This window comes from Antechinus flavipes, chromosome 4, assembly GCF_016432865.1.
Source record: "Antechinus flavipes isolate AdamAnt ecotype Samford, QLD, Australia chromosome 4, AdamAnt_v2, whole genome shotgun sequence".
In the NCBI taxonomy this organism is placed as follows: Eukaryota; Metazoa; Chordata; class Mammalia; order Dasyuromorphia; family Dasyuridae; genus Antechinus; species Antechinus flavipes.
In genome coordinates, this window is record NC_067401.1 from 276,212,410 (window position 1) to 276,236,072 (window position 23,663).

Genomic DNA, 23,663 nt, shown 5'->3' on the forward strand with positions numbered 1-23,663 from the left:
AAAAAAATCTTTAAAAATAACTAAGGGCTGATTTTTAAAGGAAAACATCCCTATAAAATGAAACCTACTTTATTCATTTTTGAAAAAAAAATCCACTTTGCTATAAATATATTTCTTTTTTAATGCTACAAACAATGCCCCCCCCCATACACAAGATACACTACTGCTAATAAAATGTTATTTGAAATGGTCTTAATACTCATAAAATTACATTATTATTCATCACTAATATTAAGGTTGCTATTCAATCTTTTGATCAATTCTTATTTGACCAGAGTAAAACCTCTGTCCATCTAGATTAGAGTGATCTAGAATTAAGATTGGATGCATATATTACATAATACATTCGCACCTCAAGACTGAAGAACTATGATTCACAATATTAAAGTTTTCACTGTTAATGAGATTAATAAAGAAAAACTTATATTTGAGTTGAATAAAACAAAACATTCAATATTTTAATATTTTATTGTGTCATTATACATTATATAAAATATTATATGGCACATTATAGTATTATAAGACAAAACATACATTTGCCTTCTTTGTGATTTCCTAAGAGTTTCTGTTTACACAACATCTATTTAAAAGAAGCAGGTATCTGAACTGGATAATTCAGAGCCAACATAAGATGTCATATGTGAAAACAAATCACACTGGAGTTATATAATTTTGGTAGCTTGAAACAATTTCCCTTATTCTGAAATACTGCATGCTACCCAGCTAATATTTTTCTAAGATAAAAATTCTGTAAAGAGAGAGTGGTGTAGTGTTTTTAAAGATAGATACAAAAAATTTTACCTTAATTTGCTCAAATTCTTCAGCTTTAGACACTATAGCAAGGATATCTCCTTCTGTTTTATGTGCATCAAAGAGTTCATTGAAGGTCTACCAAAATATGTTTAATATTTAGTTGTTATTGTAAAAAAAAAGTTCCATATATTAATTTCAATTACTAAGTATCAATTATAATTCTCTCTCTCTCTCTCTCTCTCTCACACACACACACACACACACACACACACACACACACACATCTCCCTACCACACCCCAAGAGGTTTTAATGTTTTGGAACACTATTTCCTATATCATGACTTTGGATGCATTCTTTCATTCACTTAAGTCAATTTCTAAAACATGCATTAGCAGGGAGATCTTCAAAAGTACAAAATTTTATTTAAATTTCCTAACAGAGCTAAAAATTTGGATCATGATGGTCAGGGTCCTGTTCTCTTTCAAGGTGTGCGTATGCACATAACATATAAACTAGTCAATTTACATATCCTATAAAATTCAGAGCAGAATAAGCAGGGACGTAGAGCTTGCCTACTGTTGCCAAGACTTTGAAAATTTTACTAAGAAGGATATGCAGGATAATTTAGATCAAATGAAAAAAAAATACAAGGAATGGGCAGAGAGGAGGGCGGAAAAGGAACGAGAAACAGCCTAGAAGCAACATTAAAAATACTTTTTTAAAAAATTGTATAATAATAGTATTAATAGTACATTAGAATGACACTGTACTTAAGATTTGTAAAGTGTACCTTTAAGCATTATCATCTTCAAGTTACTAATGAAGATAATGAAGCAAAGAGAGATTAAATAAGTAATCAAGGTCCTGCAGCTGCTAAGTTTTACGGGCAACATGAGAACTCAACCCTCTCCCTGATTCCAAATGCATTTGGCTCTTTTTACTATACCACACTGCCTTTCTATTGTACTCTCTTGTTCAAAAAGTCCTCTTATATTTAATTCATTCTCACAATCCAACATAAATTAACTGACAATCTATCAGAAAGTGATTGAGTGAGTGGCAAAAGCAGTAACTTGAGAAAAGGAAATTCTGTAGTTAGCTATGAACTATCGGATAAGAGTAATAAGATGTGATATGATGACATCATAAAAAGATGCAAGCACAATAAAAAGTTATAGACTGGTTTCAAAAGGCTGAAAGAACACTGGCAAATACATTATAATATCCTCTGAAATGTAAAACATGTACAGGTATGGGTCCATATAATTGGGGTGCAAATGTTATGGAGATATAATCCATACAGTTTGTTAATTCTTTGCTAATGCTGTCAAATATATTTCTTCATATTTGGCTCTATGTTTTGACAATGGTCACTGGCTCATTCCTGAGAACAACTAAGTCCAGCTAGAGTAAGGCATGTAACTCTATAATCAATTGATCAAAGAATCGACAATTATTAAAAAACTGCAGTGTTCCAAGGACTGTGTTTAGTTCTGGGAATATAAATACAAGAGTTAGATAATGTCCACATTTATTGGCAGAAGACTAGGAATGGGCATGGAATTCAGCATATCTACAATCAACCAAATACAGGATTATATTATATATAGCAATTAGGGGTAGGACACACACACACACATACACACACCCCTTGAGTAAGGACGAAGTGTTAATATCCTGTGTTTGGGGCTGTTAATCGTTACCTATACCGGATTATTTATACCTTCTGAATTCAATTCTCCCTGTGCAACAAAAGGACTGTTCGGTTCTGCACACATATATTGTATCCAGGATATACTGTAACCTATTCAACATGTAAAGGATTGCTTGCCATCTGGGGGAGGGGATGGAGGAAGGGAGGGGAAAAATCGGAACAGAAGTGAGTGCAAGGGATAATGTTGTAAAAAATTACCCTGGCATGGGTTCTATCAATAAAAAGTTATTTTAAAAAATCGTTACCTATATATAATATATAACTATATATGTAGTTAGCTATAATTCACAGCCTCTTGGATTCAAATTCCCATTGTTATCCAATTAGCAGACTTGACCTGCTTGACCTGGTATTCAAATTAAGACTATTCTCTTTCCAACTAAGCCTAGTTTCTTTTTTAGACCTCAAGTATAAAAATTTCTTCAATTTTTGGTGCTTAAAGTTGCATGTGTAATACAAAGAATGATTCACTCAGCCAAAAATATCACCAAGCAGCTACCCTTTTGGTATTGTCCTATATTCTTATAATCCTTGCTAGACTAGTGCCTCAGCATGAAGCTTGCAACCATGCTTCTACCTTCACATTGAATGATACTGACAGAGTACACTGTATAAAAAAGCTGCCTTTGATATTAGGAGGATTGTGACTCAAGTTCCATCTTAACATAGAGGGTCTAAAAAGTGCAGTATAAATTCCCACCACTTACGGCCGGCCCCAAGCAACTCTTTAAAACTTCCAATTAAACAGAAGAGGCTGCATTGTCTGAATGATTTTTCTTATTGGCATTCCCAATAATATTATAATAATAATAATAAATCTAAGGTATAATACAAAAAAAGTTTCTGAAAAATGCTAAACTTTTTTTCTTAAATGGGGAAATGGAGGCAAAAGACTAGACTATCAATAAATTTATTGCTGAAATTTTATTTATTATACTCAGTGTAATACCTCAATGGTGTTGTATTTAATATAGTAGTGGCTGGCAGTCCTGCCCAAATCTGTTGAAGAAAAATATCCAGTCCGTTCTTCAAAACGAATCATGCGGGCCTTGTCCAATTTTCGTCCAACTTCAATGACTAACTGTTCTCGATGTTTCTCTAATGTTGGATCCATCTACAGAAGACCCAGAGTGAATGAGAAATATCCTTTTTAATTGGACTACAATTTTCAAACAGGCAATTATAACAATTACTTAATTTTGTTATTGACATCTTAGAGGACTAGGAGACAATTTTCCTTATTACCACTACTTAACAAATGAATGTTTTATAATTTTATAGCAATAATTATATAATTAGTGAAAAATTATACTATAACTATGAAATATAAAAAAGAACTGTATGCTCAGAGAAATTATTCAGTTGTATGGCTAGAGTATAATAATCCTTTAAAATATAAAATCAAAATTTGGCAAACCACTGATTGATCTGTGCTACTGGGCAGTTTTAAAATCCTTCAGATTTTGATATATTTAAACATGACACCTTTCACAGAGTAACTTATGTCTATCGAATTTAATAGAAAATAATCTGCATTTTTTATCTCAACAATTTAACCAAATAAACAACCTGTGATGTAGATACTGTAATTACTGCCATTTTATTGATGAAGAAAATGAAGCACTGAGAAGTTAAATATCTCATCCAGGATCACACAGCTAAAGGAACTGGAGTTGGATTTCAACTCAAATATTTCTGACTCCAGAGCCTATGTTCTAGGACATGTAACTACCACCACCAGCTATCATTTATATAGCACCTTAAGTTTTACAGAGAACTTTACAAATATTAACTTATGTGACCCTTAAAACTATGTTGGGAAGTGGATACTGTAACTATCTTTATTTTATAGTCAAGCCTGACCCTGGGTGCAATACGCTATCTCCTATATTACCTAACTCTCTTAAATGACTAAGGATGAAGCATTAGTAAATTCTTTTTTGAATTCACATCACATTTCTCTTACTCTGGTAAACTTTCACCAAAATTGTAGAATTAGTAATAGATTTTAAAACAAAATCTGAGCACCAGGAGGACCTGACTTCAAATCTGGTCTCAGACACTTAAGATTTCCTAGCTGTGTGACGCTGGGCAAGTCACTTAACCCTAATTGTCTCAGCAAAAAAAACAAAAGCAAAAATAAAAACAAAATAAAACAACAACAACAAAAAATCTGTACATAAGAGCAGCCTGATATGATATAGATAGTATTTAATGCACACTAGCTGTGTATTCCTAGACAGGTTATTTAACCTCTCCAGTGTTTCAGCCAATTTTAAGGTGATGAATTATAGTGTAAGTGCTGATCTTCAGTGGTTGAGAGAGTTTCTTTACTACATTACCCTAAATCAAGGAAACCACAGTTCTGTGTTTATGTATGTATATGTATGTGCATGTGTGTGTGAGAGACAGAGAGCACAAAAACAGAGACAGAGGTGAAGAGATAGAGACAGAAAAGAGAGAAGAAAGGGAGAAGAGCAAAAAAAAAAAAAAAAAAGCAGGAGGAAATGGAGGGATGAAAGGAGAAGGGATAGAAAGAGAAAGAAAAACATATAGGGGAACTACAGCAAAAAGTGACATTGATGATAGTTGTATGTGATGAATTAGCATATTACCTGTAAAGTAAATTAAAAATAAGTAAACATTCATTGTCTCATGTTTATAAAATACAACATTTAGAAATCCACATTACTAAATCAGTGAATAAGAGTAAATCCCTTAAAATGAATTATTTATTATAAACTTCATTGCTACCAGAAACTTCATGTTCAATACAATAAAAAAGATAGATGGATAGATAAATAGATAACTGCAGATATATCATTAATTGAAGACTCTAAATTATGATTTAAAAATGCCATGTATTTTGGGGGAGGAAGAAAAATTTTTTAAAATTAGTTCTCTTAAAATAATAAAGTGTTTCATAGAAATTAGTTACTATTTTGCTCTGCATTTCATAACTACTTTATAACATATAAGTAATTATTGTTTAGATTTCTTTCCATGAAGCTTCTCAGAATATTTTTATCATGACAAATATATTTGTAAACATAATATTTCTTTATTTTAAACTATTCACATGCAATTTTACAGTTCATATACACATTTCACTAAAAAAAAAAAAAAAAAGCATATAGTTAGTTTTGTACTTAAGTGAAGTGCTAGAGATAAAAATGAAAAAAGAAAACCAGTCTTACCCTCAAGGAGTTACAATATAATGTAGGAAATAAAATTTGAAAAACTAGGTGGCAAGATACATATACACACACACACATATATATATATATATACATATATACACATACATATTAGATGGGTGATCTCAGAATGGAAAGCTCTAGTAGAAAGTACTGTCTGGGAAACCAGAAAAGAAAAGAAGCGAGGGAAACTGAGAGGTGGAGATAAGAAGGTAAAGAACTGGAGCTCAGGTAGCAGAAATTCAAAGATTAGTATATAGAGTTTAAATATGCTTAAATAATGGTCAATAGGAAAACCATTTCAGCAGCCAACAGTTTAGGCCTAGAAGTGATGAGGGCCTGAATTACTGTTGTGATGGTGTGAATGAAGAGAATGGGATATGGTAAGATATGGATTAGCTAAGTATGGTAAATGCAAGTGAGACTTAGAGGATGACAAAAGTCACAGATTTGGTTGAGTGAGATAATGGTGTTACCCTTAAAAGTAGGCTACGTTTGGAAAACTGAAAGAATTCGAGAGAACAATAAGTATTATTTTGCATATGTTAAATATAAAATGCCTTACAGGACCTCTGGATTGAGATGTACAAAGAGCAACTGATGATGTAGGAAACAAAAAAGGCTTGCTATGCAGATCTGGGAATGATGTACTTTGAAATAATAACTTAACCTGTGAGACCTGATCATATCATCAATTGTGATAATATAACAGGAGGATGCTAAATCGCAAGTTCTTTGAGGGCAAGGATCATCTTGACTTTTTTTCCCAGTCCTTACACTTAGCATGGAGCCTAGCACAATGCAGGTAGTTAACTAAATGTTGTAACTGCCTGACAAATAACAGTTTGGGAGACATCTACAATTTTACAATTTGTGGATAAGAGATGAAGAACCAGCAAAGAAGACAAAAGAAGAGAAATTAGACAAAAAAGAGAAGCAGGAGACAGTAGTGTTATGAAATCCTAAAGCAGAGGGAATATTCAGAAGGAAAAGGCAATTAATAGTACCAACTGCTTCAGAGAAGTCAGAAAGAATTGAGAAAAAAGGTCATTACATCTAGCAATAAAGAGATCACTGAAAATTTTAAGTAGGAGATGCAACAAATTATATTGGAAAGATCACTGTTCTTGGAATTAGAAAATAAAGAATGGAGTCCTGTCTCTTGCTTTTTGATCTTGGTCAAGTTATTACCTCCTTAAAATTTATTTTGCATGTTTGAAAAGGGTTGAATTTACCTTTCTGATGCTCTACCTAATGGAAATAAAATGATATCCATTTGAAATTTGATATAGGTTTCAATAAATGGTGATAGCAAAACCAAGAACAATTACAAATTTTAAAAATCTACTGAATTTTTTTGTAGTCTTGTAGTTTTTATATTGGTTGTTTCTCAAGTGTACTTCAATTTTATCATCTATAAATTGACCTTATGGGAATGCTGCAAAGTACAATGAACAGAAAAGTGACAGCACCATTTGTTAACAACATAAAAATATACCTAATGAAGAATGTACATAGAAAAGTTGTTTTGTTTAAGTGCCTTTAAAAAAATTAGATGAATTATATTCAAAGCATTCTCAGTCAGCTAGGTTGAGTTTTAGTCATCAATAGTTGGCACATGGCTATTAGAAAGAGACTAGATTTTATTCTATAATTGAATAGTACTTAAAAATATGGCTGCAAAGAAAAGACAAACTTTCCTATTCTCCATGAATCATGAGACAATACAACTCTAAATATGAACCACATAGAAATAATTCTCTCTGTGCTCACATTCATACAACAAAACATTAAAAACAAAGGAAAAAAATGATCTCAATTCTGAAAATCTTAAATGAAACTTCATTACCTGCAATCTATTAATTGTGGATTATGTATTAAGAAAAGAATATATTATATGTAGCATGTCTATTATTTTCAAAGTTTTGTTAGGTTTTCTGTTCTGACATTTCGAAACTGATAGTGGAAAAAACAATAAAATTTTAAACTGTGGAGAAAAGAACATAGAAGGTAACTTGTTGAACATTAATAAGTTTATGTGGCAATATCTCTGAGAAAAGGTTTTGAGAAACTGACTTTCCTCTGTATTTTTGATTAAAGATGAAAAATCTTTCCTTCATTTAGATACATAGCTGTTGTCAGATGAAGCAGCAATGGTAAATATTTGGCTTCTTATCATGAATAGATTACAAACCAGAAAGCAGATCTGATTTTTTAAAAATGCATTTTATACCTGATAGGCTTTGTGACTGATGCCATATACTAATGGATTTGCTCTCATCCGTACATAAAGATAAGTATAACTTATCCACTTCACTGCTTCTTCCACATTAGTAACTGTTCCCAGAGCAATCTGCAAGTTCAAATATGACAAAAATTAAAACAGGTTATAAGCATAAAATCAAGAATATTTTTTCACAATCAAAGGGTTTAGATCAATCTATACTTTAAAAAGAAAACAATTTAATAGCATTTATTTCTCTTAATTTTAAAAGAGACTCCATCTCATTTTGAAAATGTAATAAAGAGCATATTGTTATAAAAATGAAGAATAGTGATTGTGGAATCCAAGGATCTGGGTTCATATAAAGTTCTGCCACTTCTTAACTATATGACCATGACCAAGCCATTTAATGTATAGAAGTACAGTTTCCTCATCTATTAAATGAGGGTATAGGACCAGATGACCTATTATCTGCCTTTCACCAATTTGACTCCATATTTGGTTAACAACATTTTTCAAATTAAACTTTAGGTCTAAAGAATATAAGGATATTTTTAGCAGTGTTATTAAAATATGTTCTACTTGAAACTGAATTAAAAACATAAAGAGTTTTAAATCTGTAAGAATTAACTTCACTATAACACAGTATCTTTAAGTTCAGACTTCTCTATTATATACATACATATATTTATATATATATACATATATATATATATATTCATCACAGAATATACCACTATTCCTTTTTTGAAACTCGAATACAAATCATCTTTTACAATATCATGTAAGTTTTATGAAAAAAAATTGAGCAAAATACATCAAAACTGTTTCTATTTCTCTAAATATTTTATTAAGAAAGTCATATTATAATAGTGTCAATAAAATACCTCTCTTTACTAAATATACCATCATTAAATTATATCTGAATAATGGAAATATTATTTATCCTTCAATTTTAACAATTCTATGAAAAATATGCATTTCAAACAAGACGAATTATAAATTTCATATCTATTTTTAATTCAGTCTGAAGTAAAATCTAGTTCCTGATTTAGTATATTAGTTTTAAATTGATGATTTATACTTTATATATTTTTATAATGCACAAAAACCTTTTTTTGGGGGAGGGGGAGCTGGACTTGTGATTTCATGGCTCTAGATAAGTTCTCTCTACCAATTCAGATCAAAAATCATGTTTTGTAAGTTAGTTTTAAAGTATTGCCTGGAATATAGACTTAAACTAAGTCTTCTTGATTCCAAGGCTATCTCTCAATTCTCTATGCCTGCTTAATAAAAATATTTTCATGAGTTTAACAATAGTAAAAAAAAAAAAAAGTAACTTAGATAATTTTGAACTCATCAAAATTCTGAAAATTCCACAATAAGTAGAAATGTATTTTTAGGTGATACAAAAGTCTTAGAAAATGGAAAAATTGTAATAATAAAATAATTAGGATAGCAACAGCACATAAAGACAACAGATAAATAAGTAGTTTCCTTTAATTGGAGTTTTTCATTTTATTAAAAATTTCATCAACGTGCAACTAATATGATGTTCTTGTTCAATAATTTTATCCTCATAATAATAAAAGTAACTCTATCAAACTCCCAGATATTTTCTGACAACTCAGTGATATTCACAATACCTTCTTCCAAAACACCAAAGAAAGTATATCTAAAACGGCTAATACCAATAACAAAAATAATTACAGGCAGAACAATGCTCACATTCTAGTGTCTCAATCTTTTCACATCTCTACTTTTTAATTGTTAACAAAATCAAAAAATGAAAGTAAAATCAGTATCATTATTTAATTATATGAATTAAAGAGTTATTTAATGGCATTAATTAAAATATTTTTACTACTATTCACTAGTAAAAAGGATTAAGAGATATGACAGGAAGAATGAGAGACACATACACACACACACACACACACACACACACACACACACACACACACTCTCTCTCTCTCTCTCTCTCTCTCTCTCTCTCTCTCTCTTTCTCTTTCATCTACTGCAAAAATTAATGTGCTTTCAAAACCACAAATAGGAATACTCATTTGCATCAAATTTAACAAAACACAAAAATAATTTATAATTTTATCCTCTTATAGATTTCCTTACAATAAGAGGTATTAAATTCTTAAAGGAGTTACAACAAGAGAAGCTATACAATTTCATTCCCTAAGGTTCTTAAATAATAGGACAGACATCCATTTGTCTACATGGCTTTAGGGGAAGTTAGTTTAAAAATAAGGTTAAAGTCTAGATGCTTTCTTAAGTTCTTTTCCAAACATCTAACCAAAAGCTGTAAAATGAAAAAAAAAATTTATCGTGGGATATATTAAGACATTTTAAAATAATATACCATTCTGAAAATAGTAATTTTATAAACAACAAAAAATTACCCTACTATAAGTATCAATAAAAAAAAATCAATAATTTCAAAAAATACATTACAAGAATAATGATAAAAGAACAATGAGAATGGACTACAGAGTTAACAGAGCTTTGCAAAAGAAGATTTCTGAATATTCACAATAAAAGAAATGTACTTTACCCAGTGATAAAATTATCAGAGTGCATTTTTAGATACCAATCCTTGATCGCCACCTAGTGACAAAAAGCAATATCTACTTCTAAACAGTTGCTGAAAGGTAGCAGTAACTTAAGTATACTTGTCTGACGAAATGAAAGGTATTTTATAATACCTTCCCATAATAAAACTTAGGAAAGTTATAATTTGTTACTTTGTTAAATAAAGGAGGATAACCAGTTGATCTTATATAAAAGGCAAATATGTTATACTTTATTATTCATATGTAATTTTAAAATGTGATTAATGAAAATTGGTTTTAAATTATGTATGTCGTTACAATAAATTTGTCAAGTACTCTCCAGTCTACTATAAAAATTATCCCCAAGCTTTCTACATTTCTAAGGCTTGAGAAAGCAGAGTAACAGAAAAAGAAGTTAGAAGCTGCCAAAAGCGATTAGGTTTGTAAAGATAATTTTAAAAAGTATTTTTCCCCTCTTGACAGTTCAGTTCTTGAAAAGATATCGGGTGACATTGTGAGGATCCTGTGTATTTGTTCATGAAAGGTAAGGCAGCAGTAAGGTAAAGAACTTAGGGTTATTCAAAAGTCTGGAAGAAGTTTGTCTGTCTCTTAGTTCCTTTATTATACAATCTAGGATACTCCTATCAAAAAAAGATTAGTTCAAGGACTAACACATATTCCACTTACTTCTATCCTTTAGTGCCCTAGTCGAGACAGTTAAAATCAAATTTGTCTTCTCTAGATCAGTCCTATTAAACATATGCAATATTTTTTGACTATTTCCTCCCCCAAGGTTTTATGAATGTGCAGTCACAATGGTTAAAAGTGAGATTACCATTAGAAGACTAAGGAAATCAAATGTTATAAGATTTTTTACAACAATTTTATTAAAAATCTTATTTCCAGTACTCCAATTTGTCATTTGGTCTCTGGCTTTATGATTATTTCCTGATTATACAATGAGTATTCAGAATATAAAAATCCTAAAAGACAGGGATCAGATCTTTGTATATACAAAGTACATTCAATATTAGCAATGATGATTTTCCTCCTAACTTGTAGGCTTAAACAACTATATATATGTGTGTGTGTATACATATATATATATGTATATATATATATATATATTTTTTTTTGGTTGGTGTTGAATTAAAAATAAATGCTTTATTTTAAACTTGGGTAACAGATACTTTTGTTTCCAAATAAATATTCAGGGTATGATCATTGTGTTACATTTTCTTTTCTTTGATCTGAGAAATTTATTTATTGAATCTATCTACATATTTCCTGAAAATATATAAATAATAATAAATGATGCACTATTATAGGTGACTTTTCATAATTATTTTCTTTCTTGGCATTGAAGTTTTGTTATTTGTGCATCAAACAGACAATTCTACGTTCCTTCAAGTATACTCAAATTTGCTTTAGAATTTAAGAAAATCTGACAAATGTAAAGTCATGTAATATGTTAATAAATTTGCCTGTTTTTGAGAATTGAGGTCTCAATTATTAATTTAATGCAATAAATGTTCAGAGGTGTCTTGTTCAAATTTCAGTTGGTTTGTGATGGCCTCTGAGGTCTCTTCCAACTCTGTAAATGTGAGTCTGGATGGTTTTAGGCGCTGATAATTTTTCTAACTTTAATCTTCAATGATTGTCCACATTCAATGATTATAATCTTCAATGATGTCCACAGTCTCATTCTTTCCATACCCCAATAATTCTGAACTTCTGGATGCCATACTACAAATCTCTTTTCCTATCCTCTTTGTTGTTTTCTTACTCCCATCACCCTTAATCCATTCCTTTCTATATCCTACCCTTCCATGTGCCACTCACTTCTATCCATGCTTTCCATTGTGCTCTACTGAATTCTTGTGTGTCACTGGCCACCACAACTTTCTATTTGACAAGATTATAGATTTTCCAACTGAAATCATTTCTGTGCTTGGTTGGCCTTAAGTGACTTTTAATGTTCTATGTTGCAAATCTTGAAATGCCTCACTCCCCTAAGAATTTGACTTGAAGGAAATCCAAAGGGCAATGAAAAGGCATACAGAGAATACAAACAGAATGAAAAATATCCCCATTCATTTTCAAGATCTTGAGCAAAACGTATGAAAAGAATGCTATAAAAAGAATAGGTTTCTCAGATTTACTGAGAAAGGCAGGAGGAAGATCTAGAAAGAAAAATTCTATTCAAAATAAATAAAAATATATGGGATTAACTTAGTAAGACATTACTGAAACTTAAAATCTCAAAACACTTTTTACAAAAATTGACTTAAAAATTAAAGAAATTTTCTGTTGGGGCAGATTTCTGCCAATGTATTAAAAATGACAATAATATCTAAATTAATCTCCTGAATTAGTGTCATATTGCTCAAACTACCACGGGGTCATTTTATAGATCTAGGGGAAAAAAAAGACAATTTTAGGAAAAAACAGAAGGCAATCTGGAATAAAATTGGCTTAGACCAGCATGTTGTACCATATTCAAGAAGAATTCCAAAAAGATAAAAGACTTCAGTATAAAAAGTCCCATCATTAAAATAATATTAATAAGGAACAGGAGTAAGAACTATTCATAATTATGGTTAAAAAAAAAAAAGGAAGAATCAGTAACCAAAGTATAGAGTAGATCACAAAAGATCAAAATTAAGATTAAGATTAATATAAAGATTACAATACATATTAATCATATTAAATTAAGAAGCATCTGCATGGGGAAAAAAAAAACTTGAGGAATTTTTTTTAAAAACAAGTATTTCTGAAATAAGTCTGATATTTCCAAAATAAATAGAAACTATTATCCTGTAACCTTTATCTTCAAAATAGAATTTTTGCTTCTGGATAATGAAAAAGAAAGAAATAAAATGCCATATTTCTATCAATTAAGAAGATGAGGATTTCATAAGAGAAACAGGATTACTATAAAAAGCTAAGGAACAGGATGTTGGTTTTGCCCCAGTCTTTGCTTCTTGATATAAGTATAACAGAAGATAGGTCATTTAACTTGTAGGCATAGACATTTTCTTATCTGCAAACTAGAATCAATAACTTGCACTATTTACCTCATAGCATTTTTGTGAAGAAAACACTTAAAACATTCTATAAATGTGAACTCTTCTAATTATTCTGTTTTTGCCAAAAAAAAAAAAAAAAAAAAAAAAAGGTACTATCTGAAACCTAATAAAATAAAAAAATAAAAAAACAGATATAATAAAGAAGATGAAACTGGAATATTGAGCATATGTAGGTATCACTCCATAAACTATATTGGGGGCAGCTAAGTGGATAGAGCACCAGTTCTGAAGTCAAGAGGACCTAACTTCAAATCTGGTCTCAGACACTTAACACTTCCTAGCTGTAGCGAGGGGAGGGAAAGGAGGAAGAGAAACCAACCAATACACACACACACACACACACACACACACACCCCACTATATTGAAAATAAAACTATTACCTGACAAAAAACAAATACAAGGACTTACTAATTTATCTGGCTAAATTCTGATAAAGATTTAACAATTTTACAATAAAGACTGCATATTCAATAAAGCTTCTTTAATGAAAGACTGATTACAAAATTTTTAATACAAATATGCATGTTCAACTGGAATTTATTTCTTTTCATGTTGAATGGAAGAATATAGGGAAGACTTATTGAAAGCCAACGAGGTTGGGGACAGAAAGAAGTTTAGAAATCCTAGACTATGTTAAGCTAGCTCTTTGCAATTTACATTATCATTATTTACTAGTTATATATTATGATATTTAAATCTGGGTTAGCTATACTGTAGATCACATGAGAGATTTATATACTACTTTTCTGTACAATGATACTCAGATGCCAATTTTGAGAAAACCTTATAGAATAGCATTGTTTTTCTGTTTTTCTCTGATCTCTTCCCAAGAGTATCTAGGACTTTCAGCTAGCTATAGTTTCTAAGATAACAAGTTATCATTAATCAGATCTTACCTCTGCATTCAGATTATCTGCAAGGCTTTCCAAAAACTGGCTTTCAATTGGATTCTGTTGAGTAAGTAGGGTCAGGTAATGGCTGAGTTTATCATGAGTTGTTATGATTATGCCTTCCCCAAATTTATCAAACTGTGGCCTTCCAGCTCGACCAAATATCTGCATGACATCTAAAATTCCAAGGTCAACAAAGGAACCTCTTTTTGCAGCATATATTTGTGTTCCCTGGTTAAAGAAAAAGTTAACAAAAATTAACATAAACACATACAAACATAATCCTGATGAGATGAATGCTGAAATTAGGCAAATATGGTATGATTTCAAAAGTGTACTTTACTTAATCCTATCATAATCAATGATATAGTTAACTTTTTATAATACATACTAGGTTCTCAACGGAGAAAATAATTTAAAGTCAATCAGACCACCTAAAACACAATTATTTTTCAGTATGAATAGTTTTATAGGTTTCTTTTTTTTTTTTTAATAGATATATATCCATGTGAGAAGGATAAGCTCTTACCTTAATGATAACAGCATGAGCAGGGAGATTGACACCCCATGCTAATGTAGCTGTACAAACTAAAACTTTGATATGTCCATGAGAAAACAGGTTTTCAACTAAACTTCTGTCCTGTCGAAGCATTCCAGCATGATGAATACTAAAGCCATCTGGAAACATTTCTCGCAACTGCTTATTTCTTGACTTTTGCACCTGCAGTAAGTAAAAAATCAGAATTTATGAAAGAAACGTTCTCATCATTTTAGCATCATTATTGAATGTTATGTTCCTCTCACTAAAAGTCTCTAAGACAATTTAGTGTCAGTTTTTCAAATTATAATTACGTCTAGACTATTTAATGAAACTAATAGTGAAAGTCTTATAAAACTGATTAGCCTATTGAAAAACATTTATGACTGTGTAAACTGGAAAGTCTTAAAGATAGAGATAAATGAGATAGGAAAGAAGCTTAAAATACAGTCTATAATAAGAATTCTTAGTATTTTGAGGTTTATATTCCATAACTGACACCAGTGAAAAGAAAAATACAATTTTCCTGAACTGACAAATGAGAGAAATACCCACCAAAACCCCAGCAAAATAAAAATCAACATGTGACAATGAAATATGTAAACAATATTCCAAAAGAAAAAACAAAGCTATGAAAGGGAAAGTAATTATGACCCCTGGAAGCTGCAAGAAAAGTAGCTAAATGGTGAATATGAAGCTCGCTGGGCAAGTGTGAGGGACAGCCATGAAATGTCTGAATAAGAGGGAAATAAGTGGTACCTGAAGAGAAAGAGCTGACTGTACAGGCAAAATTTCATTATAATGAGCTTCAGAGGGCAGCCATATATGCCTTTTAGTTGAATTTTGTTGTAATGCATGTATTGCTAGAAATCATACTCCTAGTCTTCAGGCGGTGGAGGCAAAGGAGAGCTGATTCCCAACCTCCCTGTAGTGAGACAATAAGTGAAAAGAAGCCTGAACCCAGTAGGGAAGAAGAGATGTGTCATGTGTTCTAATCATTTCTATCATTCTAAATTCTTATATCTGAGCCGCTAGTGTTTATTTGGGAAGTCACTTTTTAAAAATCTTAGTATTTGAAAACACAAATGTGATGTTAACAAGTATTTACTAAGCACCTACTAAGTGCTAGGCACTATGTTAAGCTTTGGAGATAAAAAGAAAAGCAAAATGAAATAGTCCTTGCTCTCAAGGAGCTCACAATCTAATGGGGAAAACAACATGCTAATAGCTATATAAAACTATTTCTTCTCTATCTTTCCCTACATATATAAATAAATAAATAAAACATTCAAGATAAATTAGAGATAATCTCAGAGGAAAGGCACAGAAAAACTGGGAAAGGCTTTTTATGAAAGACAGCTAGGCCAAAAGATGGATAAAGTGCTGGATATCAAGAAGATCTGAATTCAAATTTGTCTTCAGACACTACTAGTTATGTGATCATTTAGTCTCTGCCTGAATTTCCCCAACTGTAATGAGTTTAACAATAGCACCTATTTCTCAATGAGATAATACTTATAAAGCACTTAGCACAGTACCTGGCCCATAGTAGGCACTCTATAAATGCTAACATTATCCTCACCATTTTAAAAGATGGAATCTTAGCTAGGACTTGAAGGAAGCCAGAGAACCCAAAAGATAGAGATGTCAGTGTTCTAGGCATGGGGAACAGCCAGTAAAAATAACTGGAGTCAGGAAATGAAGTGTTTTGTGCAATAATCAGCAAAGAGGCCAGTGTTAGGGATTATGAATACATGGATAGAGGGGAGTAAGCTGTAAAAATACTAGAAGGTAGAAAGGAGATCCAAGTTATGAAGGGCTTTAAAGCCTTAAAGGCAAACAGAGGACTTTATATTTGATTCTTGAAGTAGGAAGCCCCTGGATTCTACTGAAAGGGGGTTGCTGCTATAACATGGTCAGAGCTATACTCTAGGAAGATACTTTTAGTAACTGATTAGAGAACAGAGTGAAGTAGAGAAATAGTTTAGGCTAAGAGATTAATAAAAGAATTACTTCAGTAGTTTCTGTATGAGGTAAAGGAGACCCTCACTATGGTGGCAATGTCGGAGGAAAGAAAAGGGAGTATACAAAATGCTCCAAAAATAGAATCAACAGGATTTATCAACTCATTGGAGAGGGAGATGAGAAAGTGAGAAATTAAAGATGACACAGAGTTGTGAGCCTGCCTAACTGGAAAGATGATAGTACCCTCAACAATGAAAGGGCAGTTAGAAAAAGGAAGGGTTTAAGAGGAAAAATAGTGGGTTCAGTTTCAGACACACCAACTTTAAAATGTGTGTGGGGCATCCAATTCAAGATATTTAAAAGCATTTGGAAACTAGAGTCTGATAAAGAGATTAGGGCTGGATTTATATTTGGGAGCTTATTTTAGAACACCAAGTAAAATATTATACAGGAAGAAGAAAAGCCAGGAAAGAGTTTGAGGGACACCTCCAGTTAGCAAGCATGCCTTGGCTGAAGTTCTAGCAAAGGAGAATGAGAAAGAGCAGTCATAAGGAGAATTGGAGAGAACTATGTCAAAAGAAAGCCTAGGAAGAAGAAAGCATCAAAAAGAGAATGATCAACTATACCAAAGGCTGCAAAGAGGTCAAAAAGGACTGAGAAAAGGTCAGGAGATTTGACAATCAAGAGATCCATTGGTAACTTTGGAGAGAGAAATTTCAAATGAGAGAAGCTGGAAGCCAGACTGCAGAGAGAGTTAAGAAGAAAAAGAGAAGTAAAAAAGTGAAGGCAGTGTTTAGATGTGAAAGGGAAGAATACCACACTGGATGGCAGCTAATGGTGATGGATAGATCAAATAAGGTTTTCTTTTGGTTAGTTGTTTTTGTGAATGTCAAGTATGTTTGAGATGAAGATGTACACCTACAGTTGAAAATTAATTGTTATTTCACAGAATATCAAAGGCCATGAAAGGTCAGCTTTGGTTTAATTCACCTTGGCTCTCTTCTTTCCTTCTTTAATATGGTGCAAACCTAATTGGAGATTTGCCTTAGGGATTTAGTACACTGATAGAAACCAAATATAGATACTACATATAACTACTAAATGTAGAGGGTTTATTTTAAACAGATAATGAAAACATCACTGGTTATCACTTAGACCTACTGTCAAAGAAGGCCATCTAATACAGCAAATCTATAACAAGGTTTTTCCACTAAGGTTGAATATTTATACGTATTGAAATAATATTTTTTTAAAACCATTAATACCTTTTTTATAAAGTTTTTAATCTAATTAATGAATAATACAAGTAATTTAAACAAAATATCAAATCTTGTTATTCTCTTACTTTCACAGAGGGGAAAATAAAATGACACAGAAACTGAAATTTAATCAGATTCAAGTGTATAGGTAAAGAATGGTAGATTGAATAGGTGAGAAAAATAAAATTCAAAAAGACCTAGACTAGTAGGGGGGAAAAGCTAACTTCCTGTCCTGCTCTCCTCTCACTAAAAATTATTCATTAATTTGAAAACATCTGAAAATTGGGAATATTAAGAGCATCCATGAAATCATTTAAACATCCTAAAAATATTCACAGTAGAAAATTACTCTGATGAGTAATATTTTACAAATGCAATTTGAAATATTGATGTTAGCTAACAAATAATATGAGAGCAAAATTTATTAAACAAATACATAAAGAATTATTTATAAATATGAAAAAACTTGCTACAAATTTGCCTGTAAAAATTATACTAAAACTTCAGCTTATTTAAATTTCTTTTTTTTTAAAGCTCTTTTACTGTAGGCAACTTCCTCTAACAATGAAAATCAACAACTATTGACCAATAAAGAGTGTTAAATAGTGTTAAAGAGCTACCTGCTGGCAACCAAAAGGCTTTTTGGGTCTTTTCAATGACTTTAAGAATTTTCCCCTTAGCTCAATTCTTGTATTTTTATTATGTGGATCTTATTTACATGACAAGATATAAAATCTTACCTATTAAAACTACCAAACATATCTGTATAATGAATATCTTTCAAAACACTTCAACATAATTATGTAGCTTGTATCTCTACAACTGTGTGAAATTAATAGTGACTGATATGTTCCATTTCATAGATGAGAAAAATGAAGTTCAGAAAGGTTTGAGTAATTTGCCACCACTCACATAAGTTTTAAAGCTAAAGCCAGGATTTGATATTAGCACACTTTCCACAAGAAAGGTAGTGTAGTAAAGAGATGAAAAACTGCTGAAAATGGAGGTGGGAGCACCTGGATTCAAATCATACTGATTTGCTGCAAGTCCCCCAGTCCATAACACCAAAACACTCACCAAACAGGATTGTTTTAAGGATCAAAAAAGATAATACAGGTAAAACATCACAAAATAAACATTAGGTATTATTACAAGGAAGCTATATTACTTCTTGCAATATAAAAAATTACCAAAATTTATTATCATCAAACTTTTTATTTTATATATTATGCTACATTTGGTAAATTGAAACCATAAACTTAATTTCATTTTATAATGTCATATATTTATTTTAACTTCCACTAAAATTCTAAAGAGTAAGCTATTTTACACACACACATACACACACACATACACACACACACACACACACACACACACACACACCCCACACCCATTATCAAGCAAACTAGAAAGGCTTTAAATATAGGCTGAGTAAATAACTGGACTTCTATTATTGCCAAAGGAGCATGCCTAAATTTGGACAGCCTAATCACTAGTAGACTTGGAGAGTGATGAATTCTTTGGCCACAACAATTCTTGAAAAATGTTTATTAAGCCAAAAGTTTTAAATAATGGCCCTGGTGATACAACATCTTCCATCAGTGGAATAGATTAAGTTCACAGGACAAAATATTCAATAACTATAGCAATCTAGTGTTTGACAAACCTAAAGATCCCAACTTTGGGGATAAGAATTCACTATTTGACAAAAATTGTTGCGAAAATTGGAATTTAGTATGGCAAAAACTAGACATTGACCCATACTTAACACCGTACACCAAGATAACATTAAAATGGGTCCATGATCTAGGCATAAAGAATGAGATTATAAATAAATTAGAACATAAGATAGTTTACTTCTCAGACCTGTGGAGGAGGAAGGAATTTGTGACCAAAGAAGAACTAGAAGTCATTATTGATCACAAAGTAGAAAATTTCAATTAATAAAAATTGAAGCTTTTGTACAAATAAAACTAATACGGACAGGATTAGAAGAGAAGCAATAAACTGGGAAAACATTTTTACAGCTAAAGGTTCTGATAAAGAACCTCATCTCCAAAATATATAGAGAACTGACTCTAATTTATAAGAAATCAAGCCATTCTCCAATTGATAAATGGTCAAAGGATATGAACAATTTTCAGATGAAGAAACTGAAATTATTTCTAGTCATATGATAAGATTTTCAAATCATTATTGATCAGAGAAATTAAAGACAACTCTGAGATACCACTACATACCTGTCAAATTGGCTAAGATGACAGGAAAAAATAATGATGAATGTTGGAGGGGATGTGGGAAAACTGGGACACTGATGCATTGTTGGTGGAGTTGTGAATGGATTCAACCATTTTGGAGAGTAATTTGGAACTATGCTCAACAAGTTATCAAACTGTGCATACCCTTTGATCCAGTAGGGCTACTACTGGGCTTATATCCCAAAGAGAAATTAAAGAAGGGAAAGGGACATGTATGTGCAAAAATGTTTGTGGCAGCCCTGTTTGTAGTGGCTAGAAACTGGAAATTGAATGGATGCCCATCAATTGGAGAATGGCTGAATAAATTGCGGTTTATGAATGTTATGGAATATTATTATTGTATAATAAATGACCAGCAGGGTGGATACAAAAAGACTTGGAGAGACATACATGAACTGATGCTAAGTGAAATGAGCAGAACCAGGAGATCAGTATACACTTCAACAACAATACTATAGGATGATCAATTCTAATAGACGTGGATCTCTTCAACAATGAGAGGATCCAAATCAGTTCCATTGATCTGTAATGAACAGAACCAGCTACACCCAGAGAAAGAACACTGGGAAATGAGTATGGACCACAACATAACATTTCTACTCTTTCTGTTACTGTTTGCTTGCATTTTTGTATTTTCTTCTCAGGTTATTTTTACCCTCTTTCTAAATCCGATCTTTCTTGTGCAACAAGATAACTGTATAAATATGTACACATATATTGTATTTAACATATACTTTAACATATTTAATATGAATGGGACTACCTGCCATCTACGAAAGGAGGTGGAAGGAAGGAGAGGAAAAGCTGAAACAGAAGTTTTTGCAAGGGTCAATGTTGAAAAATTACCCATGCATATGCTTTGGAAATAAAAAGCTATGATAAAAAAAATTAAATTTAAAAAATTAAAAAGAGAGATGGAAAGAGAAATAGAGAATGGTTTGATCTGTATTCAGCCTTGATCAATTCCCTACCTGGATATGGAGTGGATTGTTCATCATAAGTCTTTCTGAGTCGTTATGAATGATTGAGGATACTGAGAATAACAAAGTAATTTACAGCTGGTCATCCCAGAATGTTAATAAGAGTTTATGAAGATGAAAGATAAATGTGGCATGCTCATCAACTCTGAAGATGATTCAAAGTTGGAATGGAGAGTTGACATGTATGGCAGAATAAGTAACCAAAAACTATTTTCCCATTGTAATTTAGAAATATTTATGTTGATAGTATTAGTTTTGACACTACTTTCATTTCCAACAATATCACTCCCCACTCCTGTACTGACTCAATCCCTATAATAAAGAATCTGACTCAATCCCTATAATAAAGAATTTTTTTTAAATTCACCAAAATTAACCAATATTATCTCTGTTTTTATACAGAGACTCCTAAGCTCATAGTAAACTACTGACAAAGTTTCATAGTTCTAGAGCCTTTTATAACTTAGTTCTTTTCTACCTTTCCAGTTTTCTGACATCTTACTACCTTCCCCATCCCCATAGGGATAGGTCTCATGATCTATGATCTAGCACCTTTCTGCTGGTCCTCACACAATACACTCATCTCTGGACTTTGGGTGTTGTCACTGGCTGTCCCCCATGCCTATAACATCCTCTCCCATCATTTCTATCTTCAGTTTTTCTGACCTCCTTCAATTGCTATCTTCTTAATCTTAAGTGTCTCCCCTTTCAAATTATCTCCAGTAATCATCCCCAGGATAATACCAGACTTGGTTAAGTAGGATATATACCAGGAGTGCAAGGCTGGTTCAATATTAGGAAAATTATCAGTATAATTGGCCATATTAATAACCAAATTAACAAAAACCATGTGATCATGAAATTATTTCCAGTTTATCCTACATAGTTGTTGTTGTTGTTTTTGCTGAGGCAATTGGGGTCACACAAGCTAGGAAGTGTTAAGTGTCTAAGGTCAGATTTGAACTTGGGTCCTCTTGATTTCAAGACTGGTGCTCTATCCACTGCAACACCCCATAGTTCTTCTCACCACTGGAAATACATCCTTAGCCTTGCTGATCCTCCCCTGTTCTGAATTGGCCCAAAACCTACCTGGGATGTGTGGGAAAGAAAAAACTTATCACCTGACGGGCATCCTACCCTTGCATCTACTCACTTGCCTGGACTTGCTTCACTGCTTACAGCATTTGAATGAGATGGAAGTCAGGAACTCCATTCATTTCTGATAAGATGGAGACCCATCAGGCCTTAATTTATATGGTTACTACTTCCTAAGGTTCTCCAGGTTTTATCATAAGCCTTGTCTCTGTTTCTCAGCACTGTCATCTTAATTACTTAAGAATGAAGGATCTCTGAGTCTTGCCATCCATCTCATCATTGTACTCTTGCCTTTCTTGCTCTGGAGATGAACTTTTTTTTTTTCTAATATTTCCTCCCTCAATTACAATAGGAGTTCTTTAATAGCAAGGGCTATCTAGTAATATCTTTTTTTTAATATCCCCAGTAATTAACATAGTGCTTAGCATTAGACATATGTGATTTTCAGTGATTCATTCACCATATTAGGTGATGGGGATACAAAGACAAAAGAGAAATTGTTCATACTTGCAAGGAACTTACAATCTGAATGGGGAGAGAAAATCTGTGCAAATATAGGTATAAGAAGATAACTTGGTAGGGTGAGTGGGTGTGAAGTACTAGTCGTTGGGGATATAAGGAAAGACTTCATTTGTTCCAAGAGGCAAAGGGGATAGAGCTTATTTTCTTTAGTGGAGACAGTTACACATTTAAATACATATAAAATACATACTAACCCAAAACAAGGTAATGGCAGAGGGAGAAGCTAATAATTAGAAGCAACAGAAAGACTTAATGAAGAAGGTGATACAAGAACTAACTAAGCTTTGAAGAAAAATTCTATAAGAGATGAAGATAAGAATTACATGCACTTGTCATGTGGCAATCCCAGGGTAAAGGGAGATAAAGTGCCATGTATTAAGGGACAGTTGAGGCCTATTGAGCTAGACAAAGAGAGCATGAACAGGATATGTATAATATATGATAAGCCAGAAACAAAGGACTTTTTATTTGATTCTAGAGGTAACAGGGGACCAATGGTATTTACTGAATAAAAGAGTGACATGAACAAACCTGTACTTTAGTTGAATCACTCTGGCAGTTGTGTGAAAAATAAACTGGGAGTGGTGAGAGACCTAAGGCAGAGAGACCAAA

At 32.0% G+C, this 23,663-nt stretch overlaps 1 protein-coding gene across 1 annotated transcript in view; it reads right to left on the bottom strand.

The window, feature by feature from the left end:
• Window positions 1-23,663, bottom strand: part of ASCC3 (activating signal cointegrator 1 complex subunit 3) — a 307,241-nt gene that overhangs the window by 159,877 nt on the left and 123,701 nt on the right. The window contains 5 exon segments of the mRNA XM_051997447.1: window positions 802-888; window positions 3,419-3,583; window positions 7,900-8,019; window positions 14,438-14,662; window positions 14,961-15,152. Of these exon segments, the coding sequence (XP_051853407.1) occupies window positions 802-888; window positions 3,419-3,583; window positions 7,900-8,019; window positions 14,438-14,662; window positions 14,961-15,152 (789 nt within the window).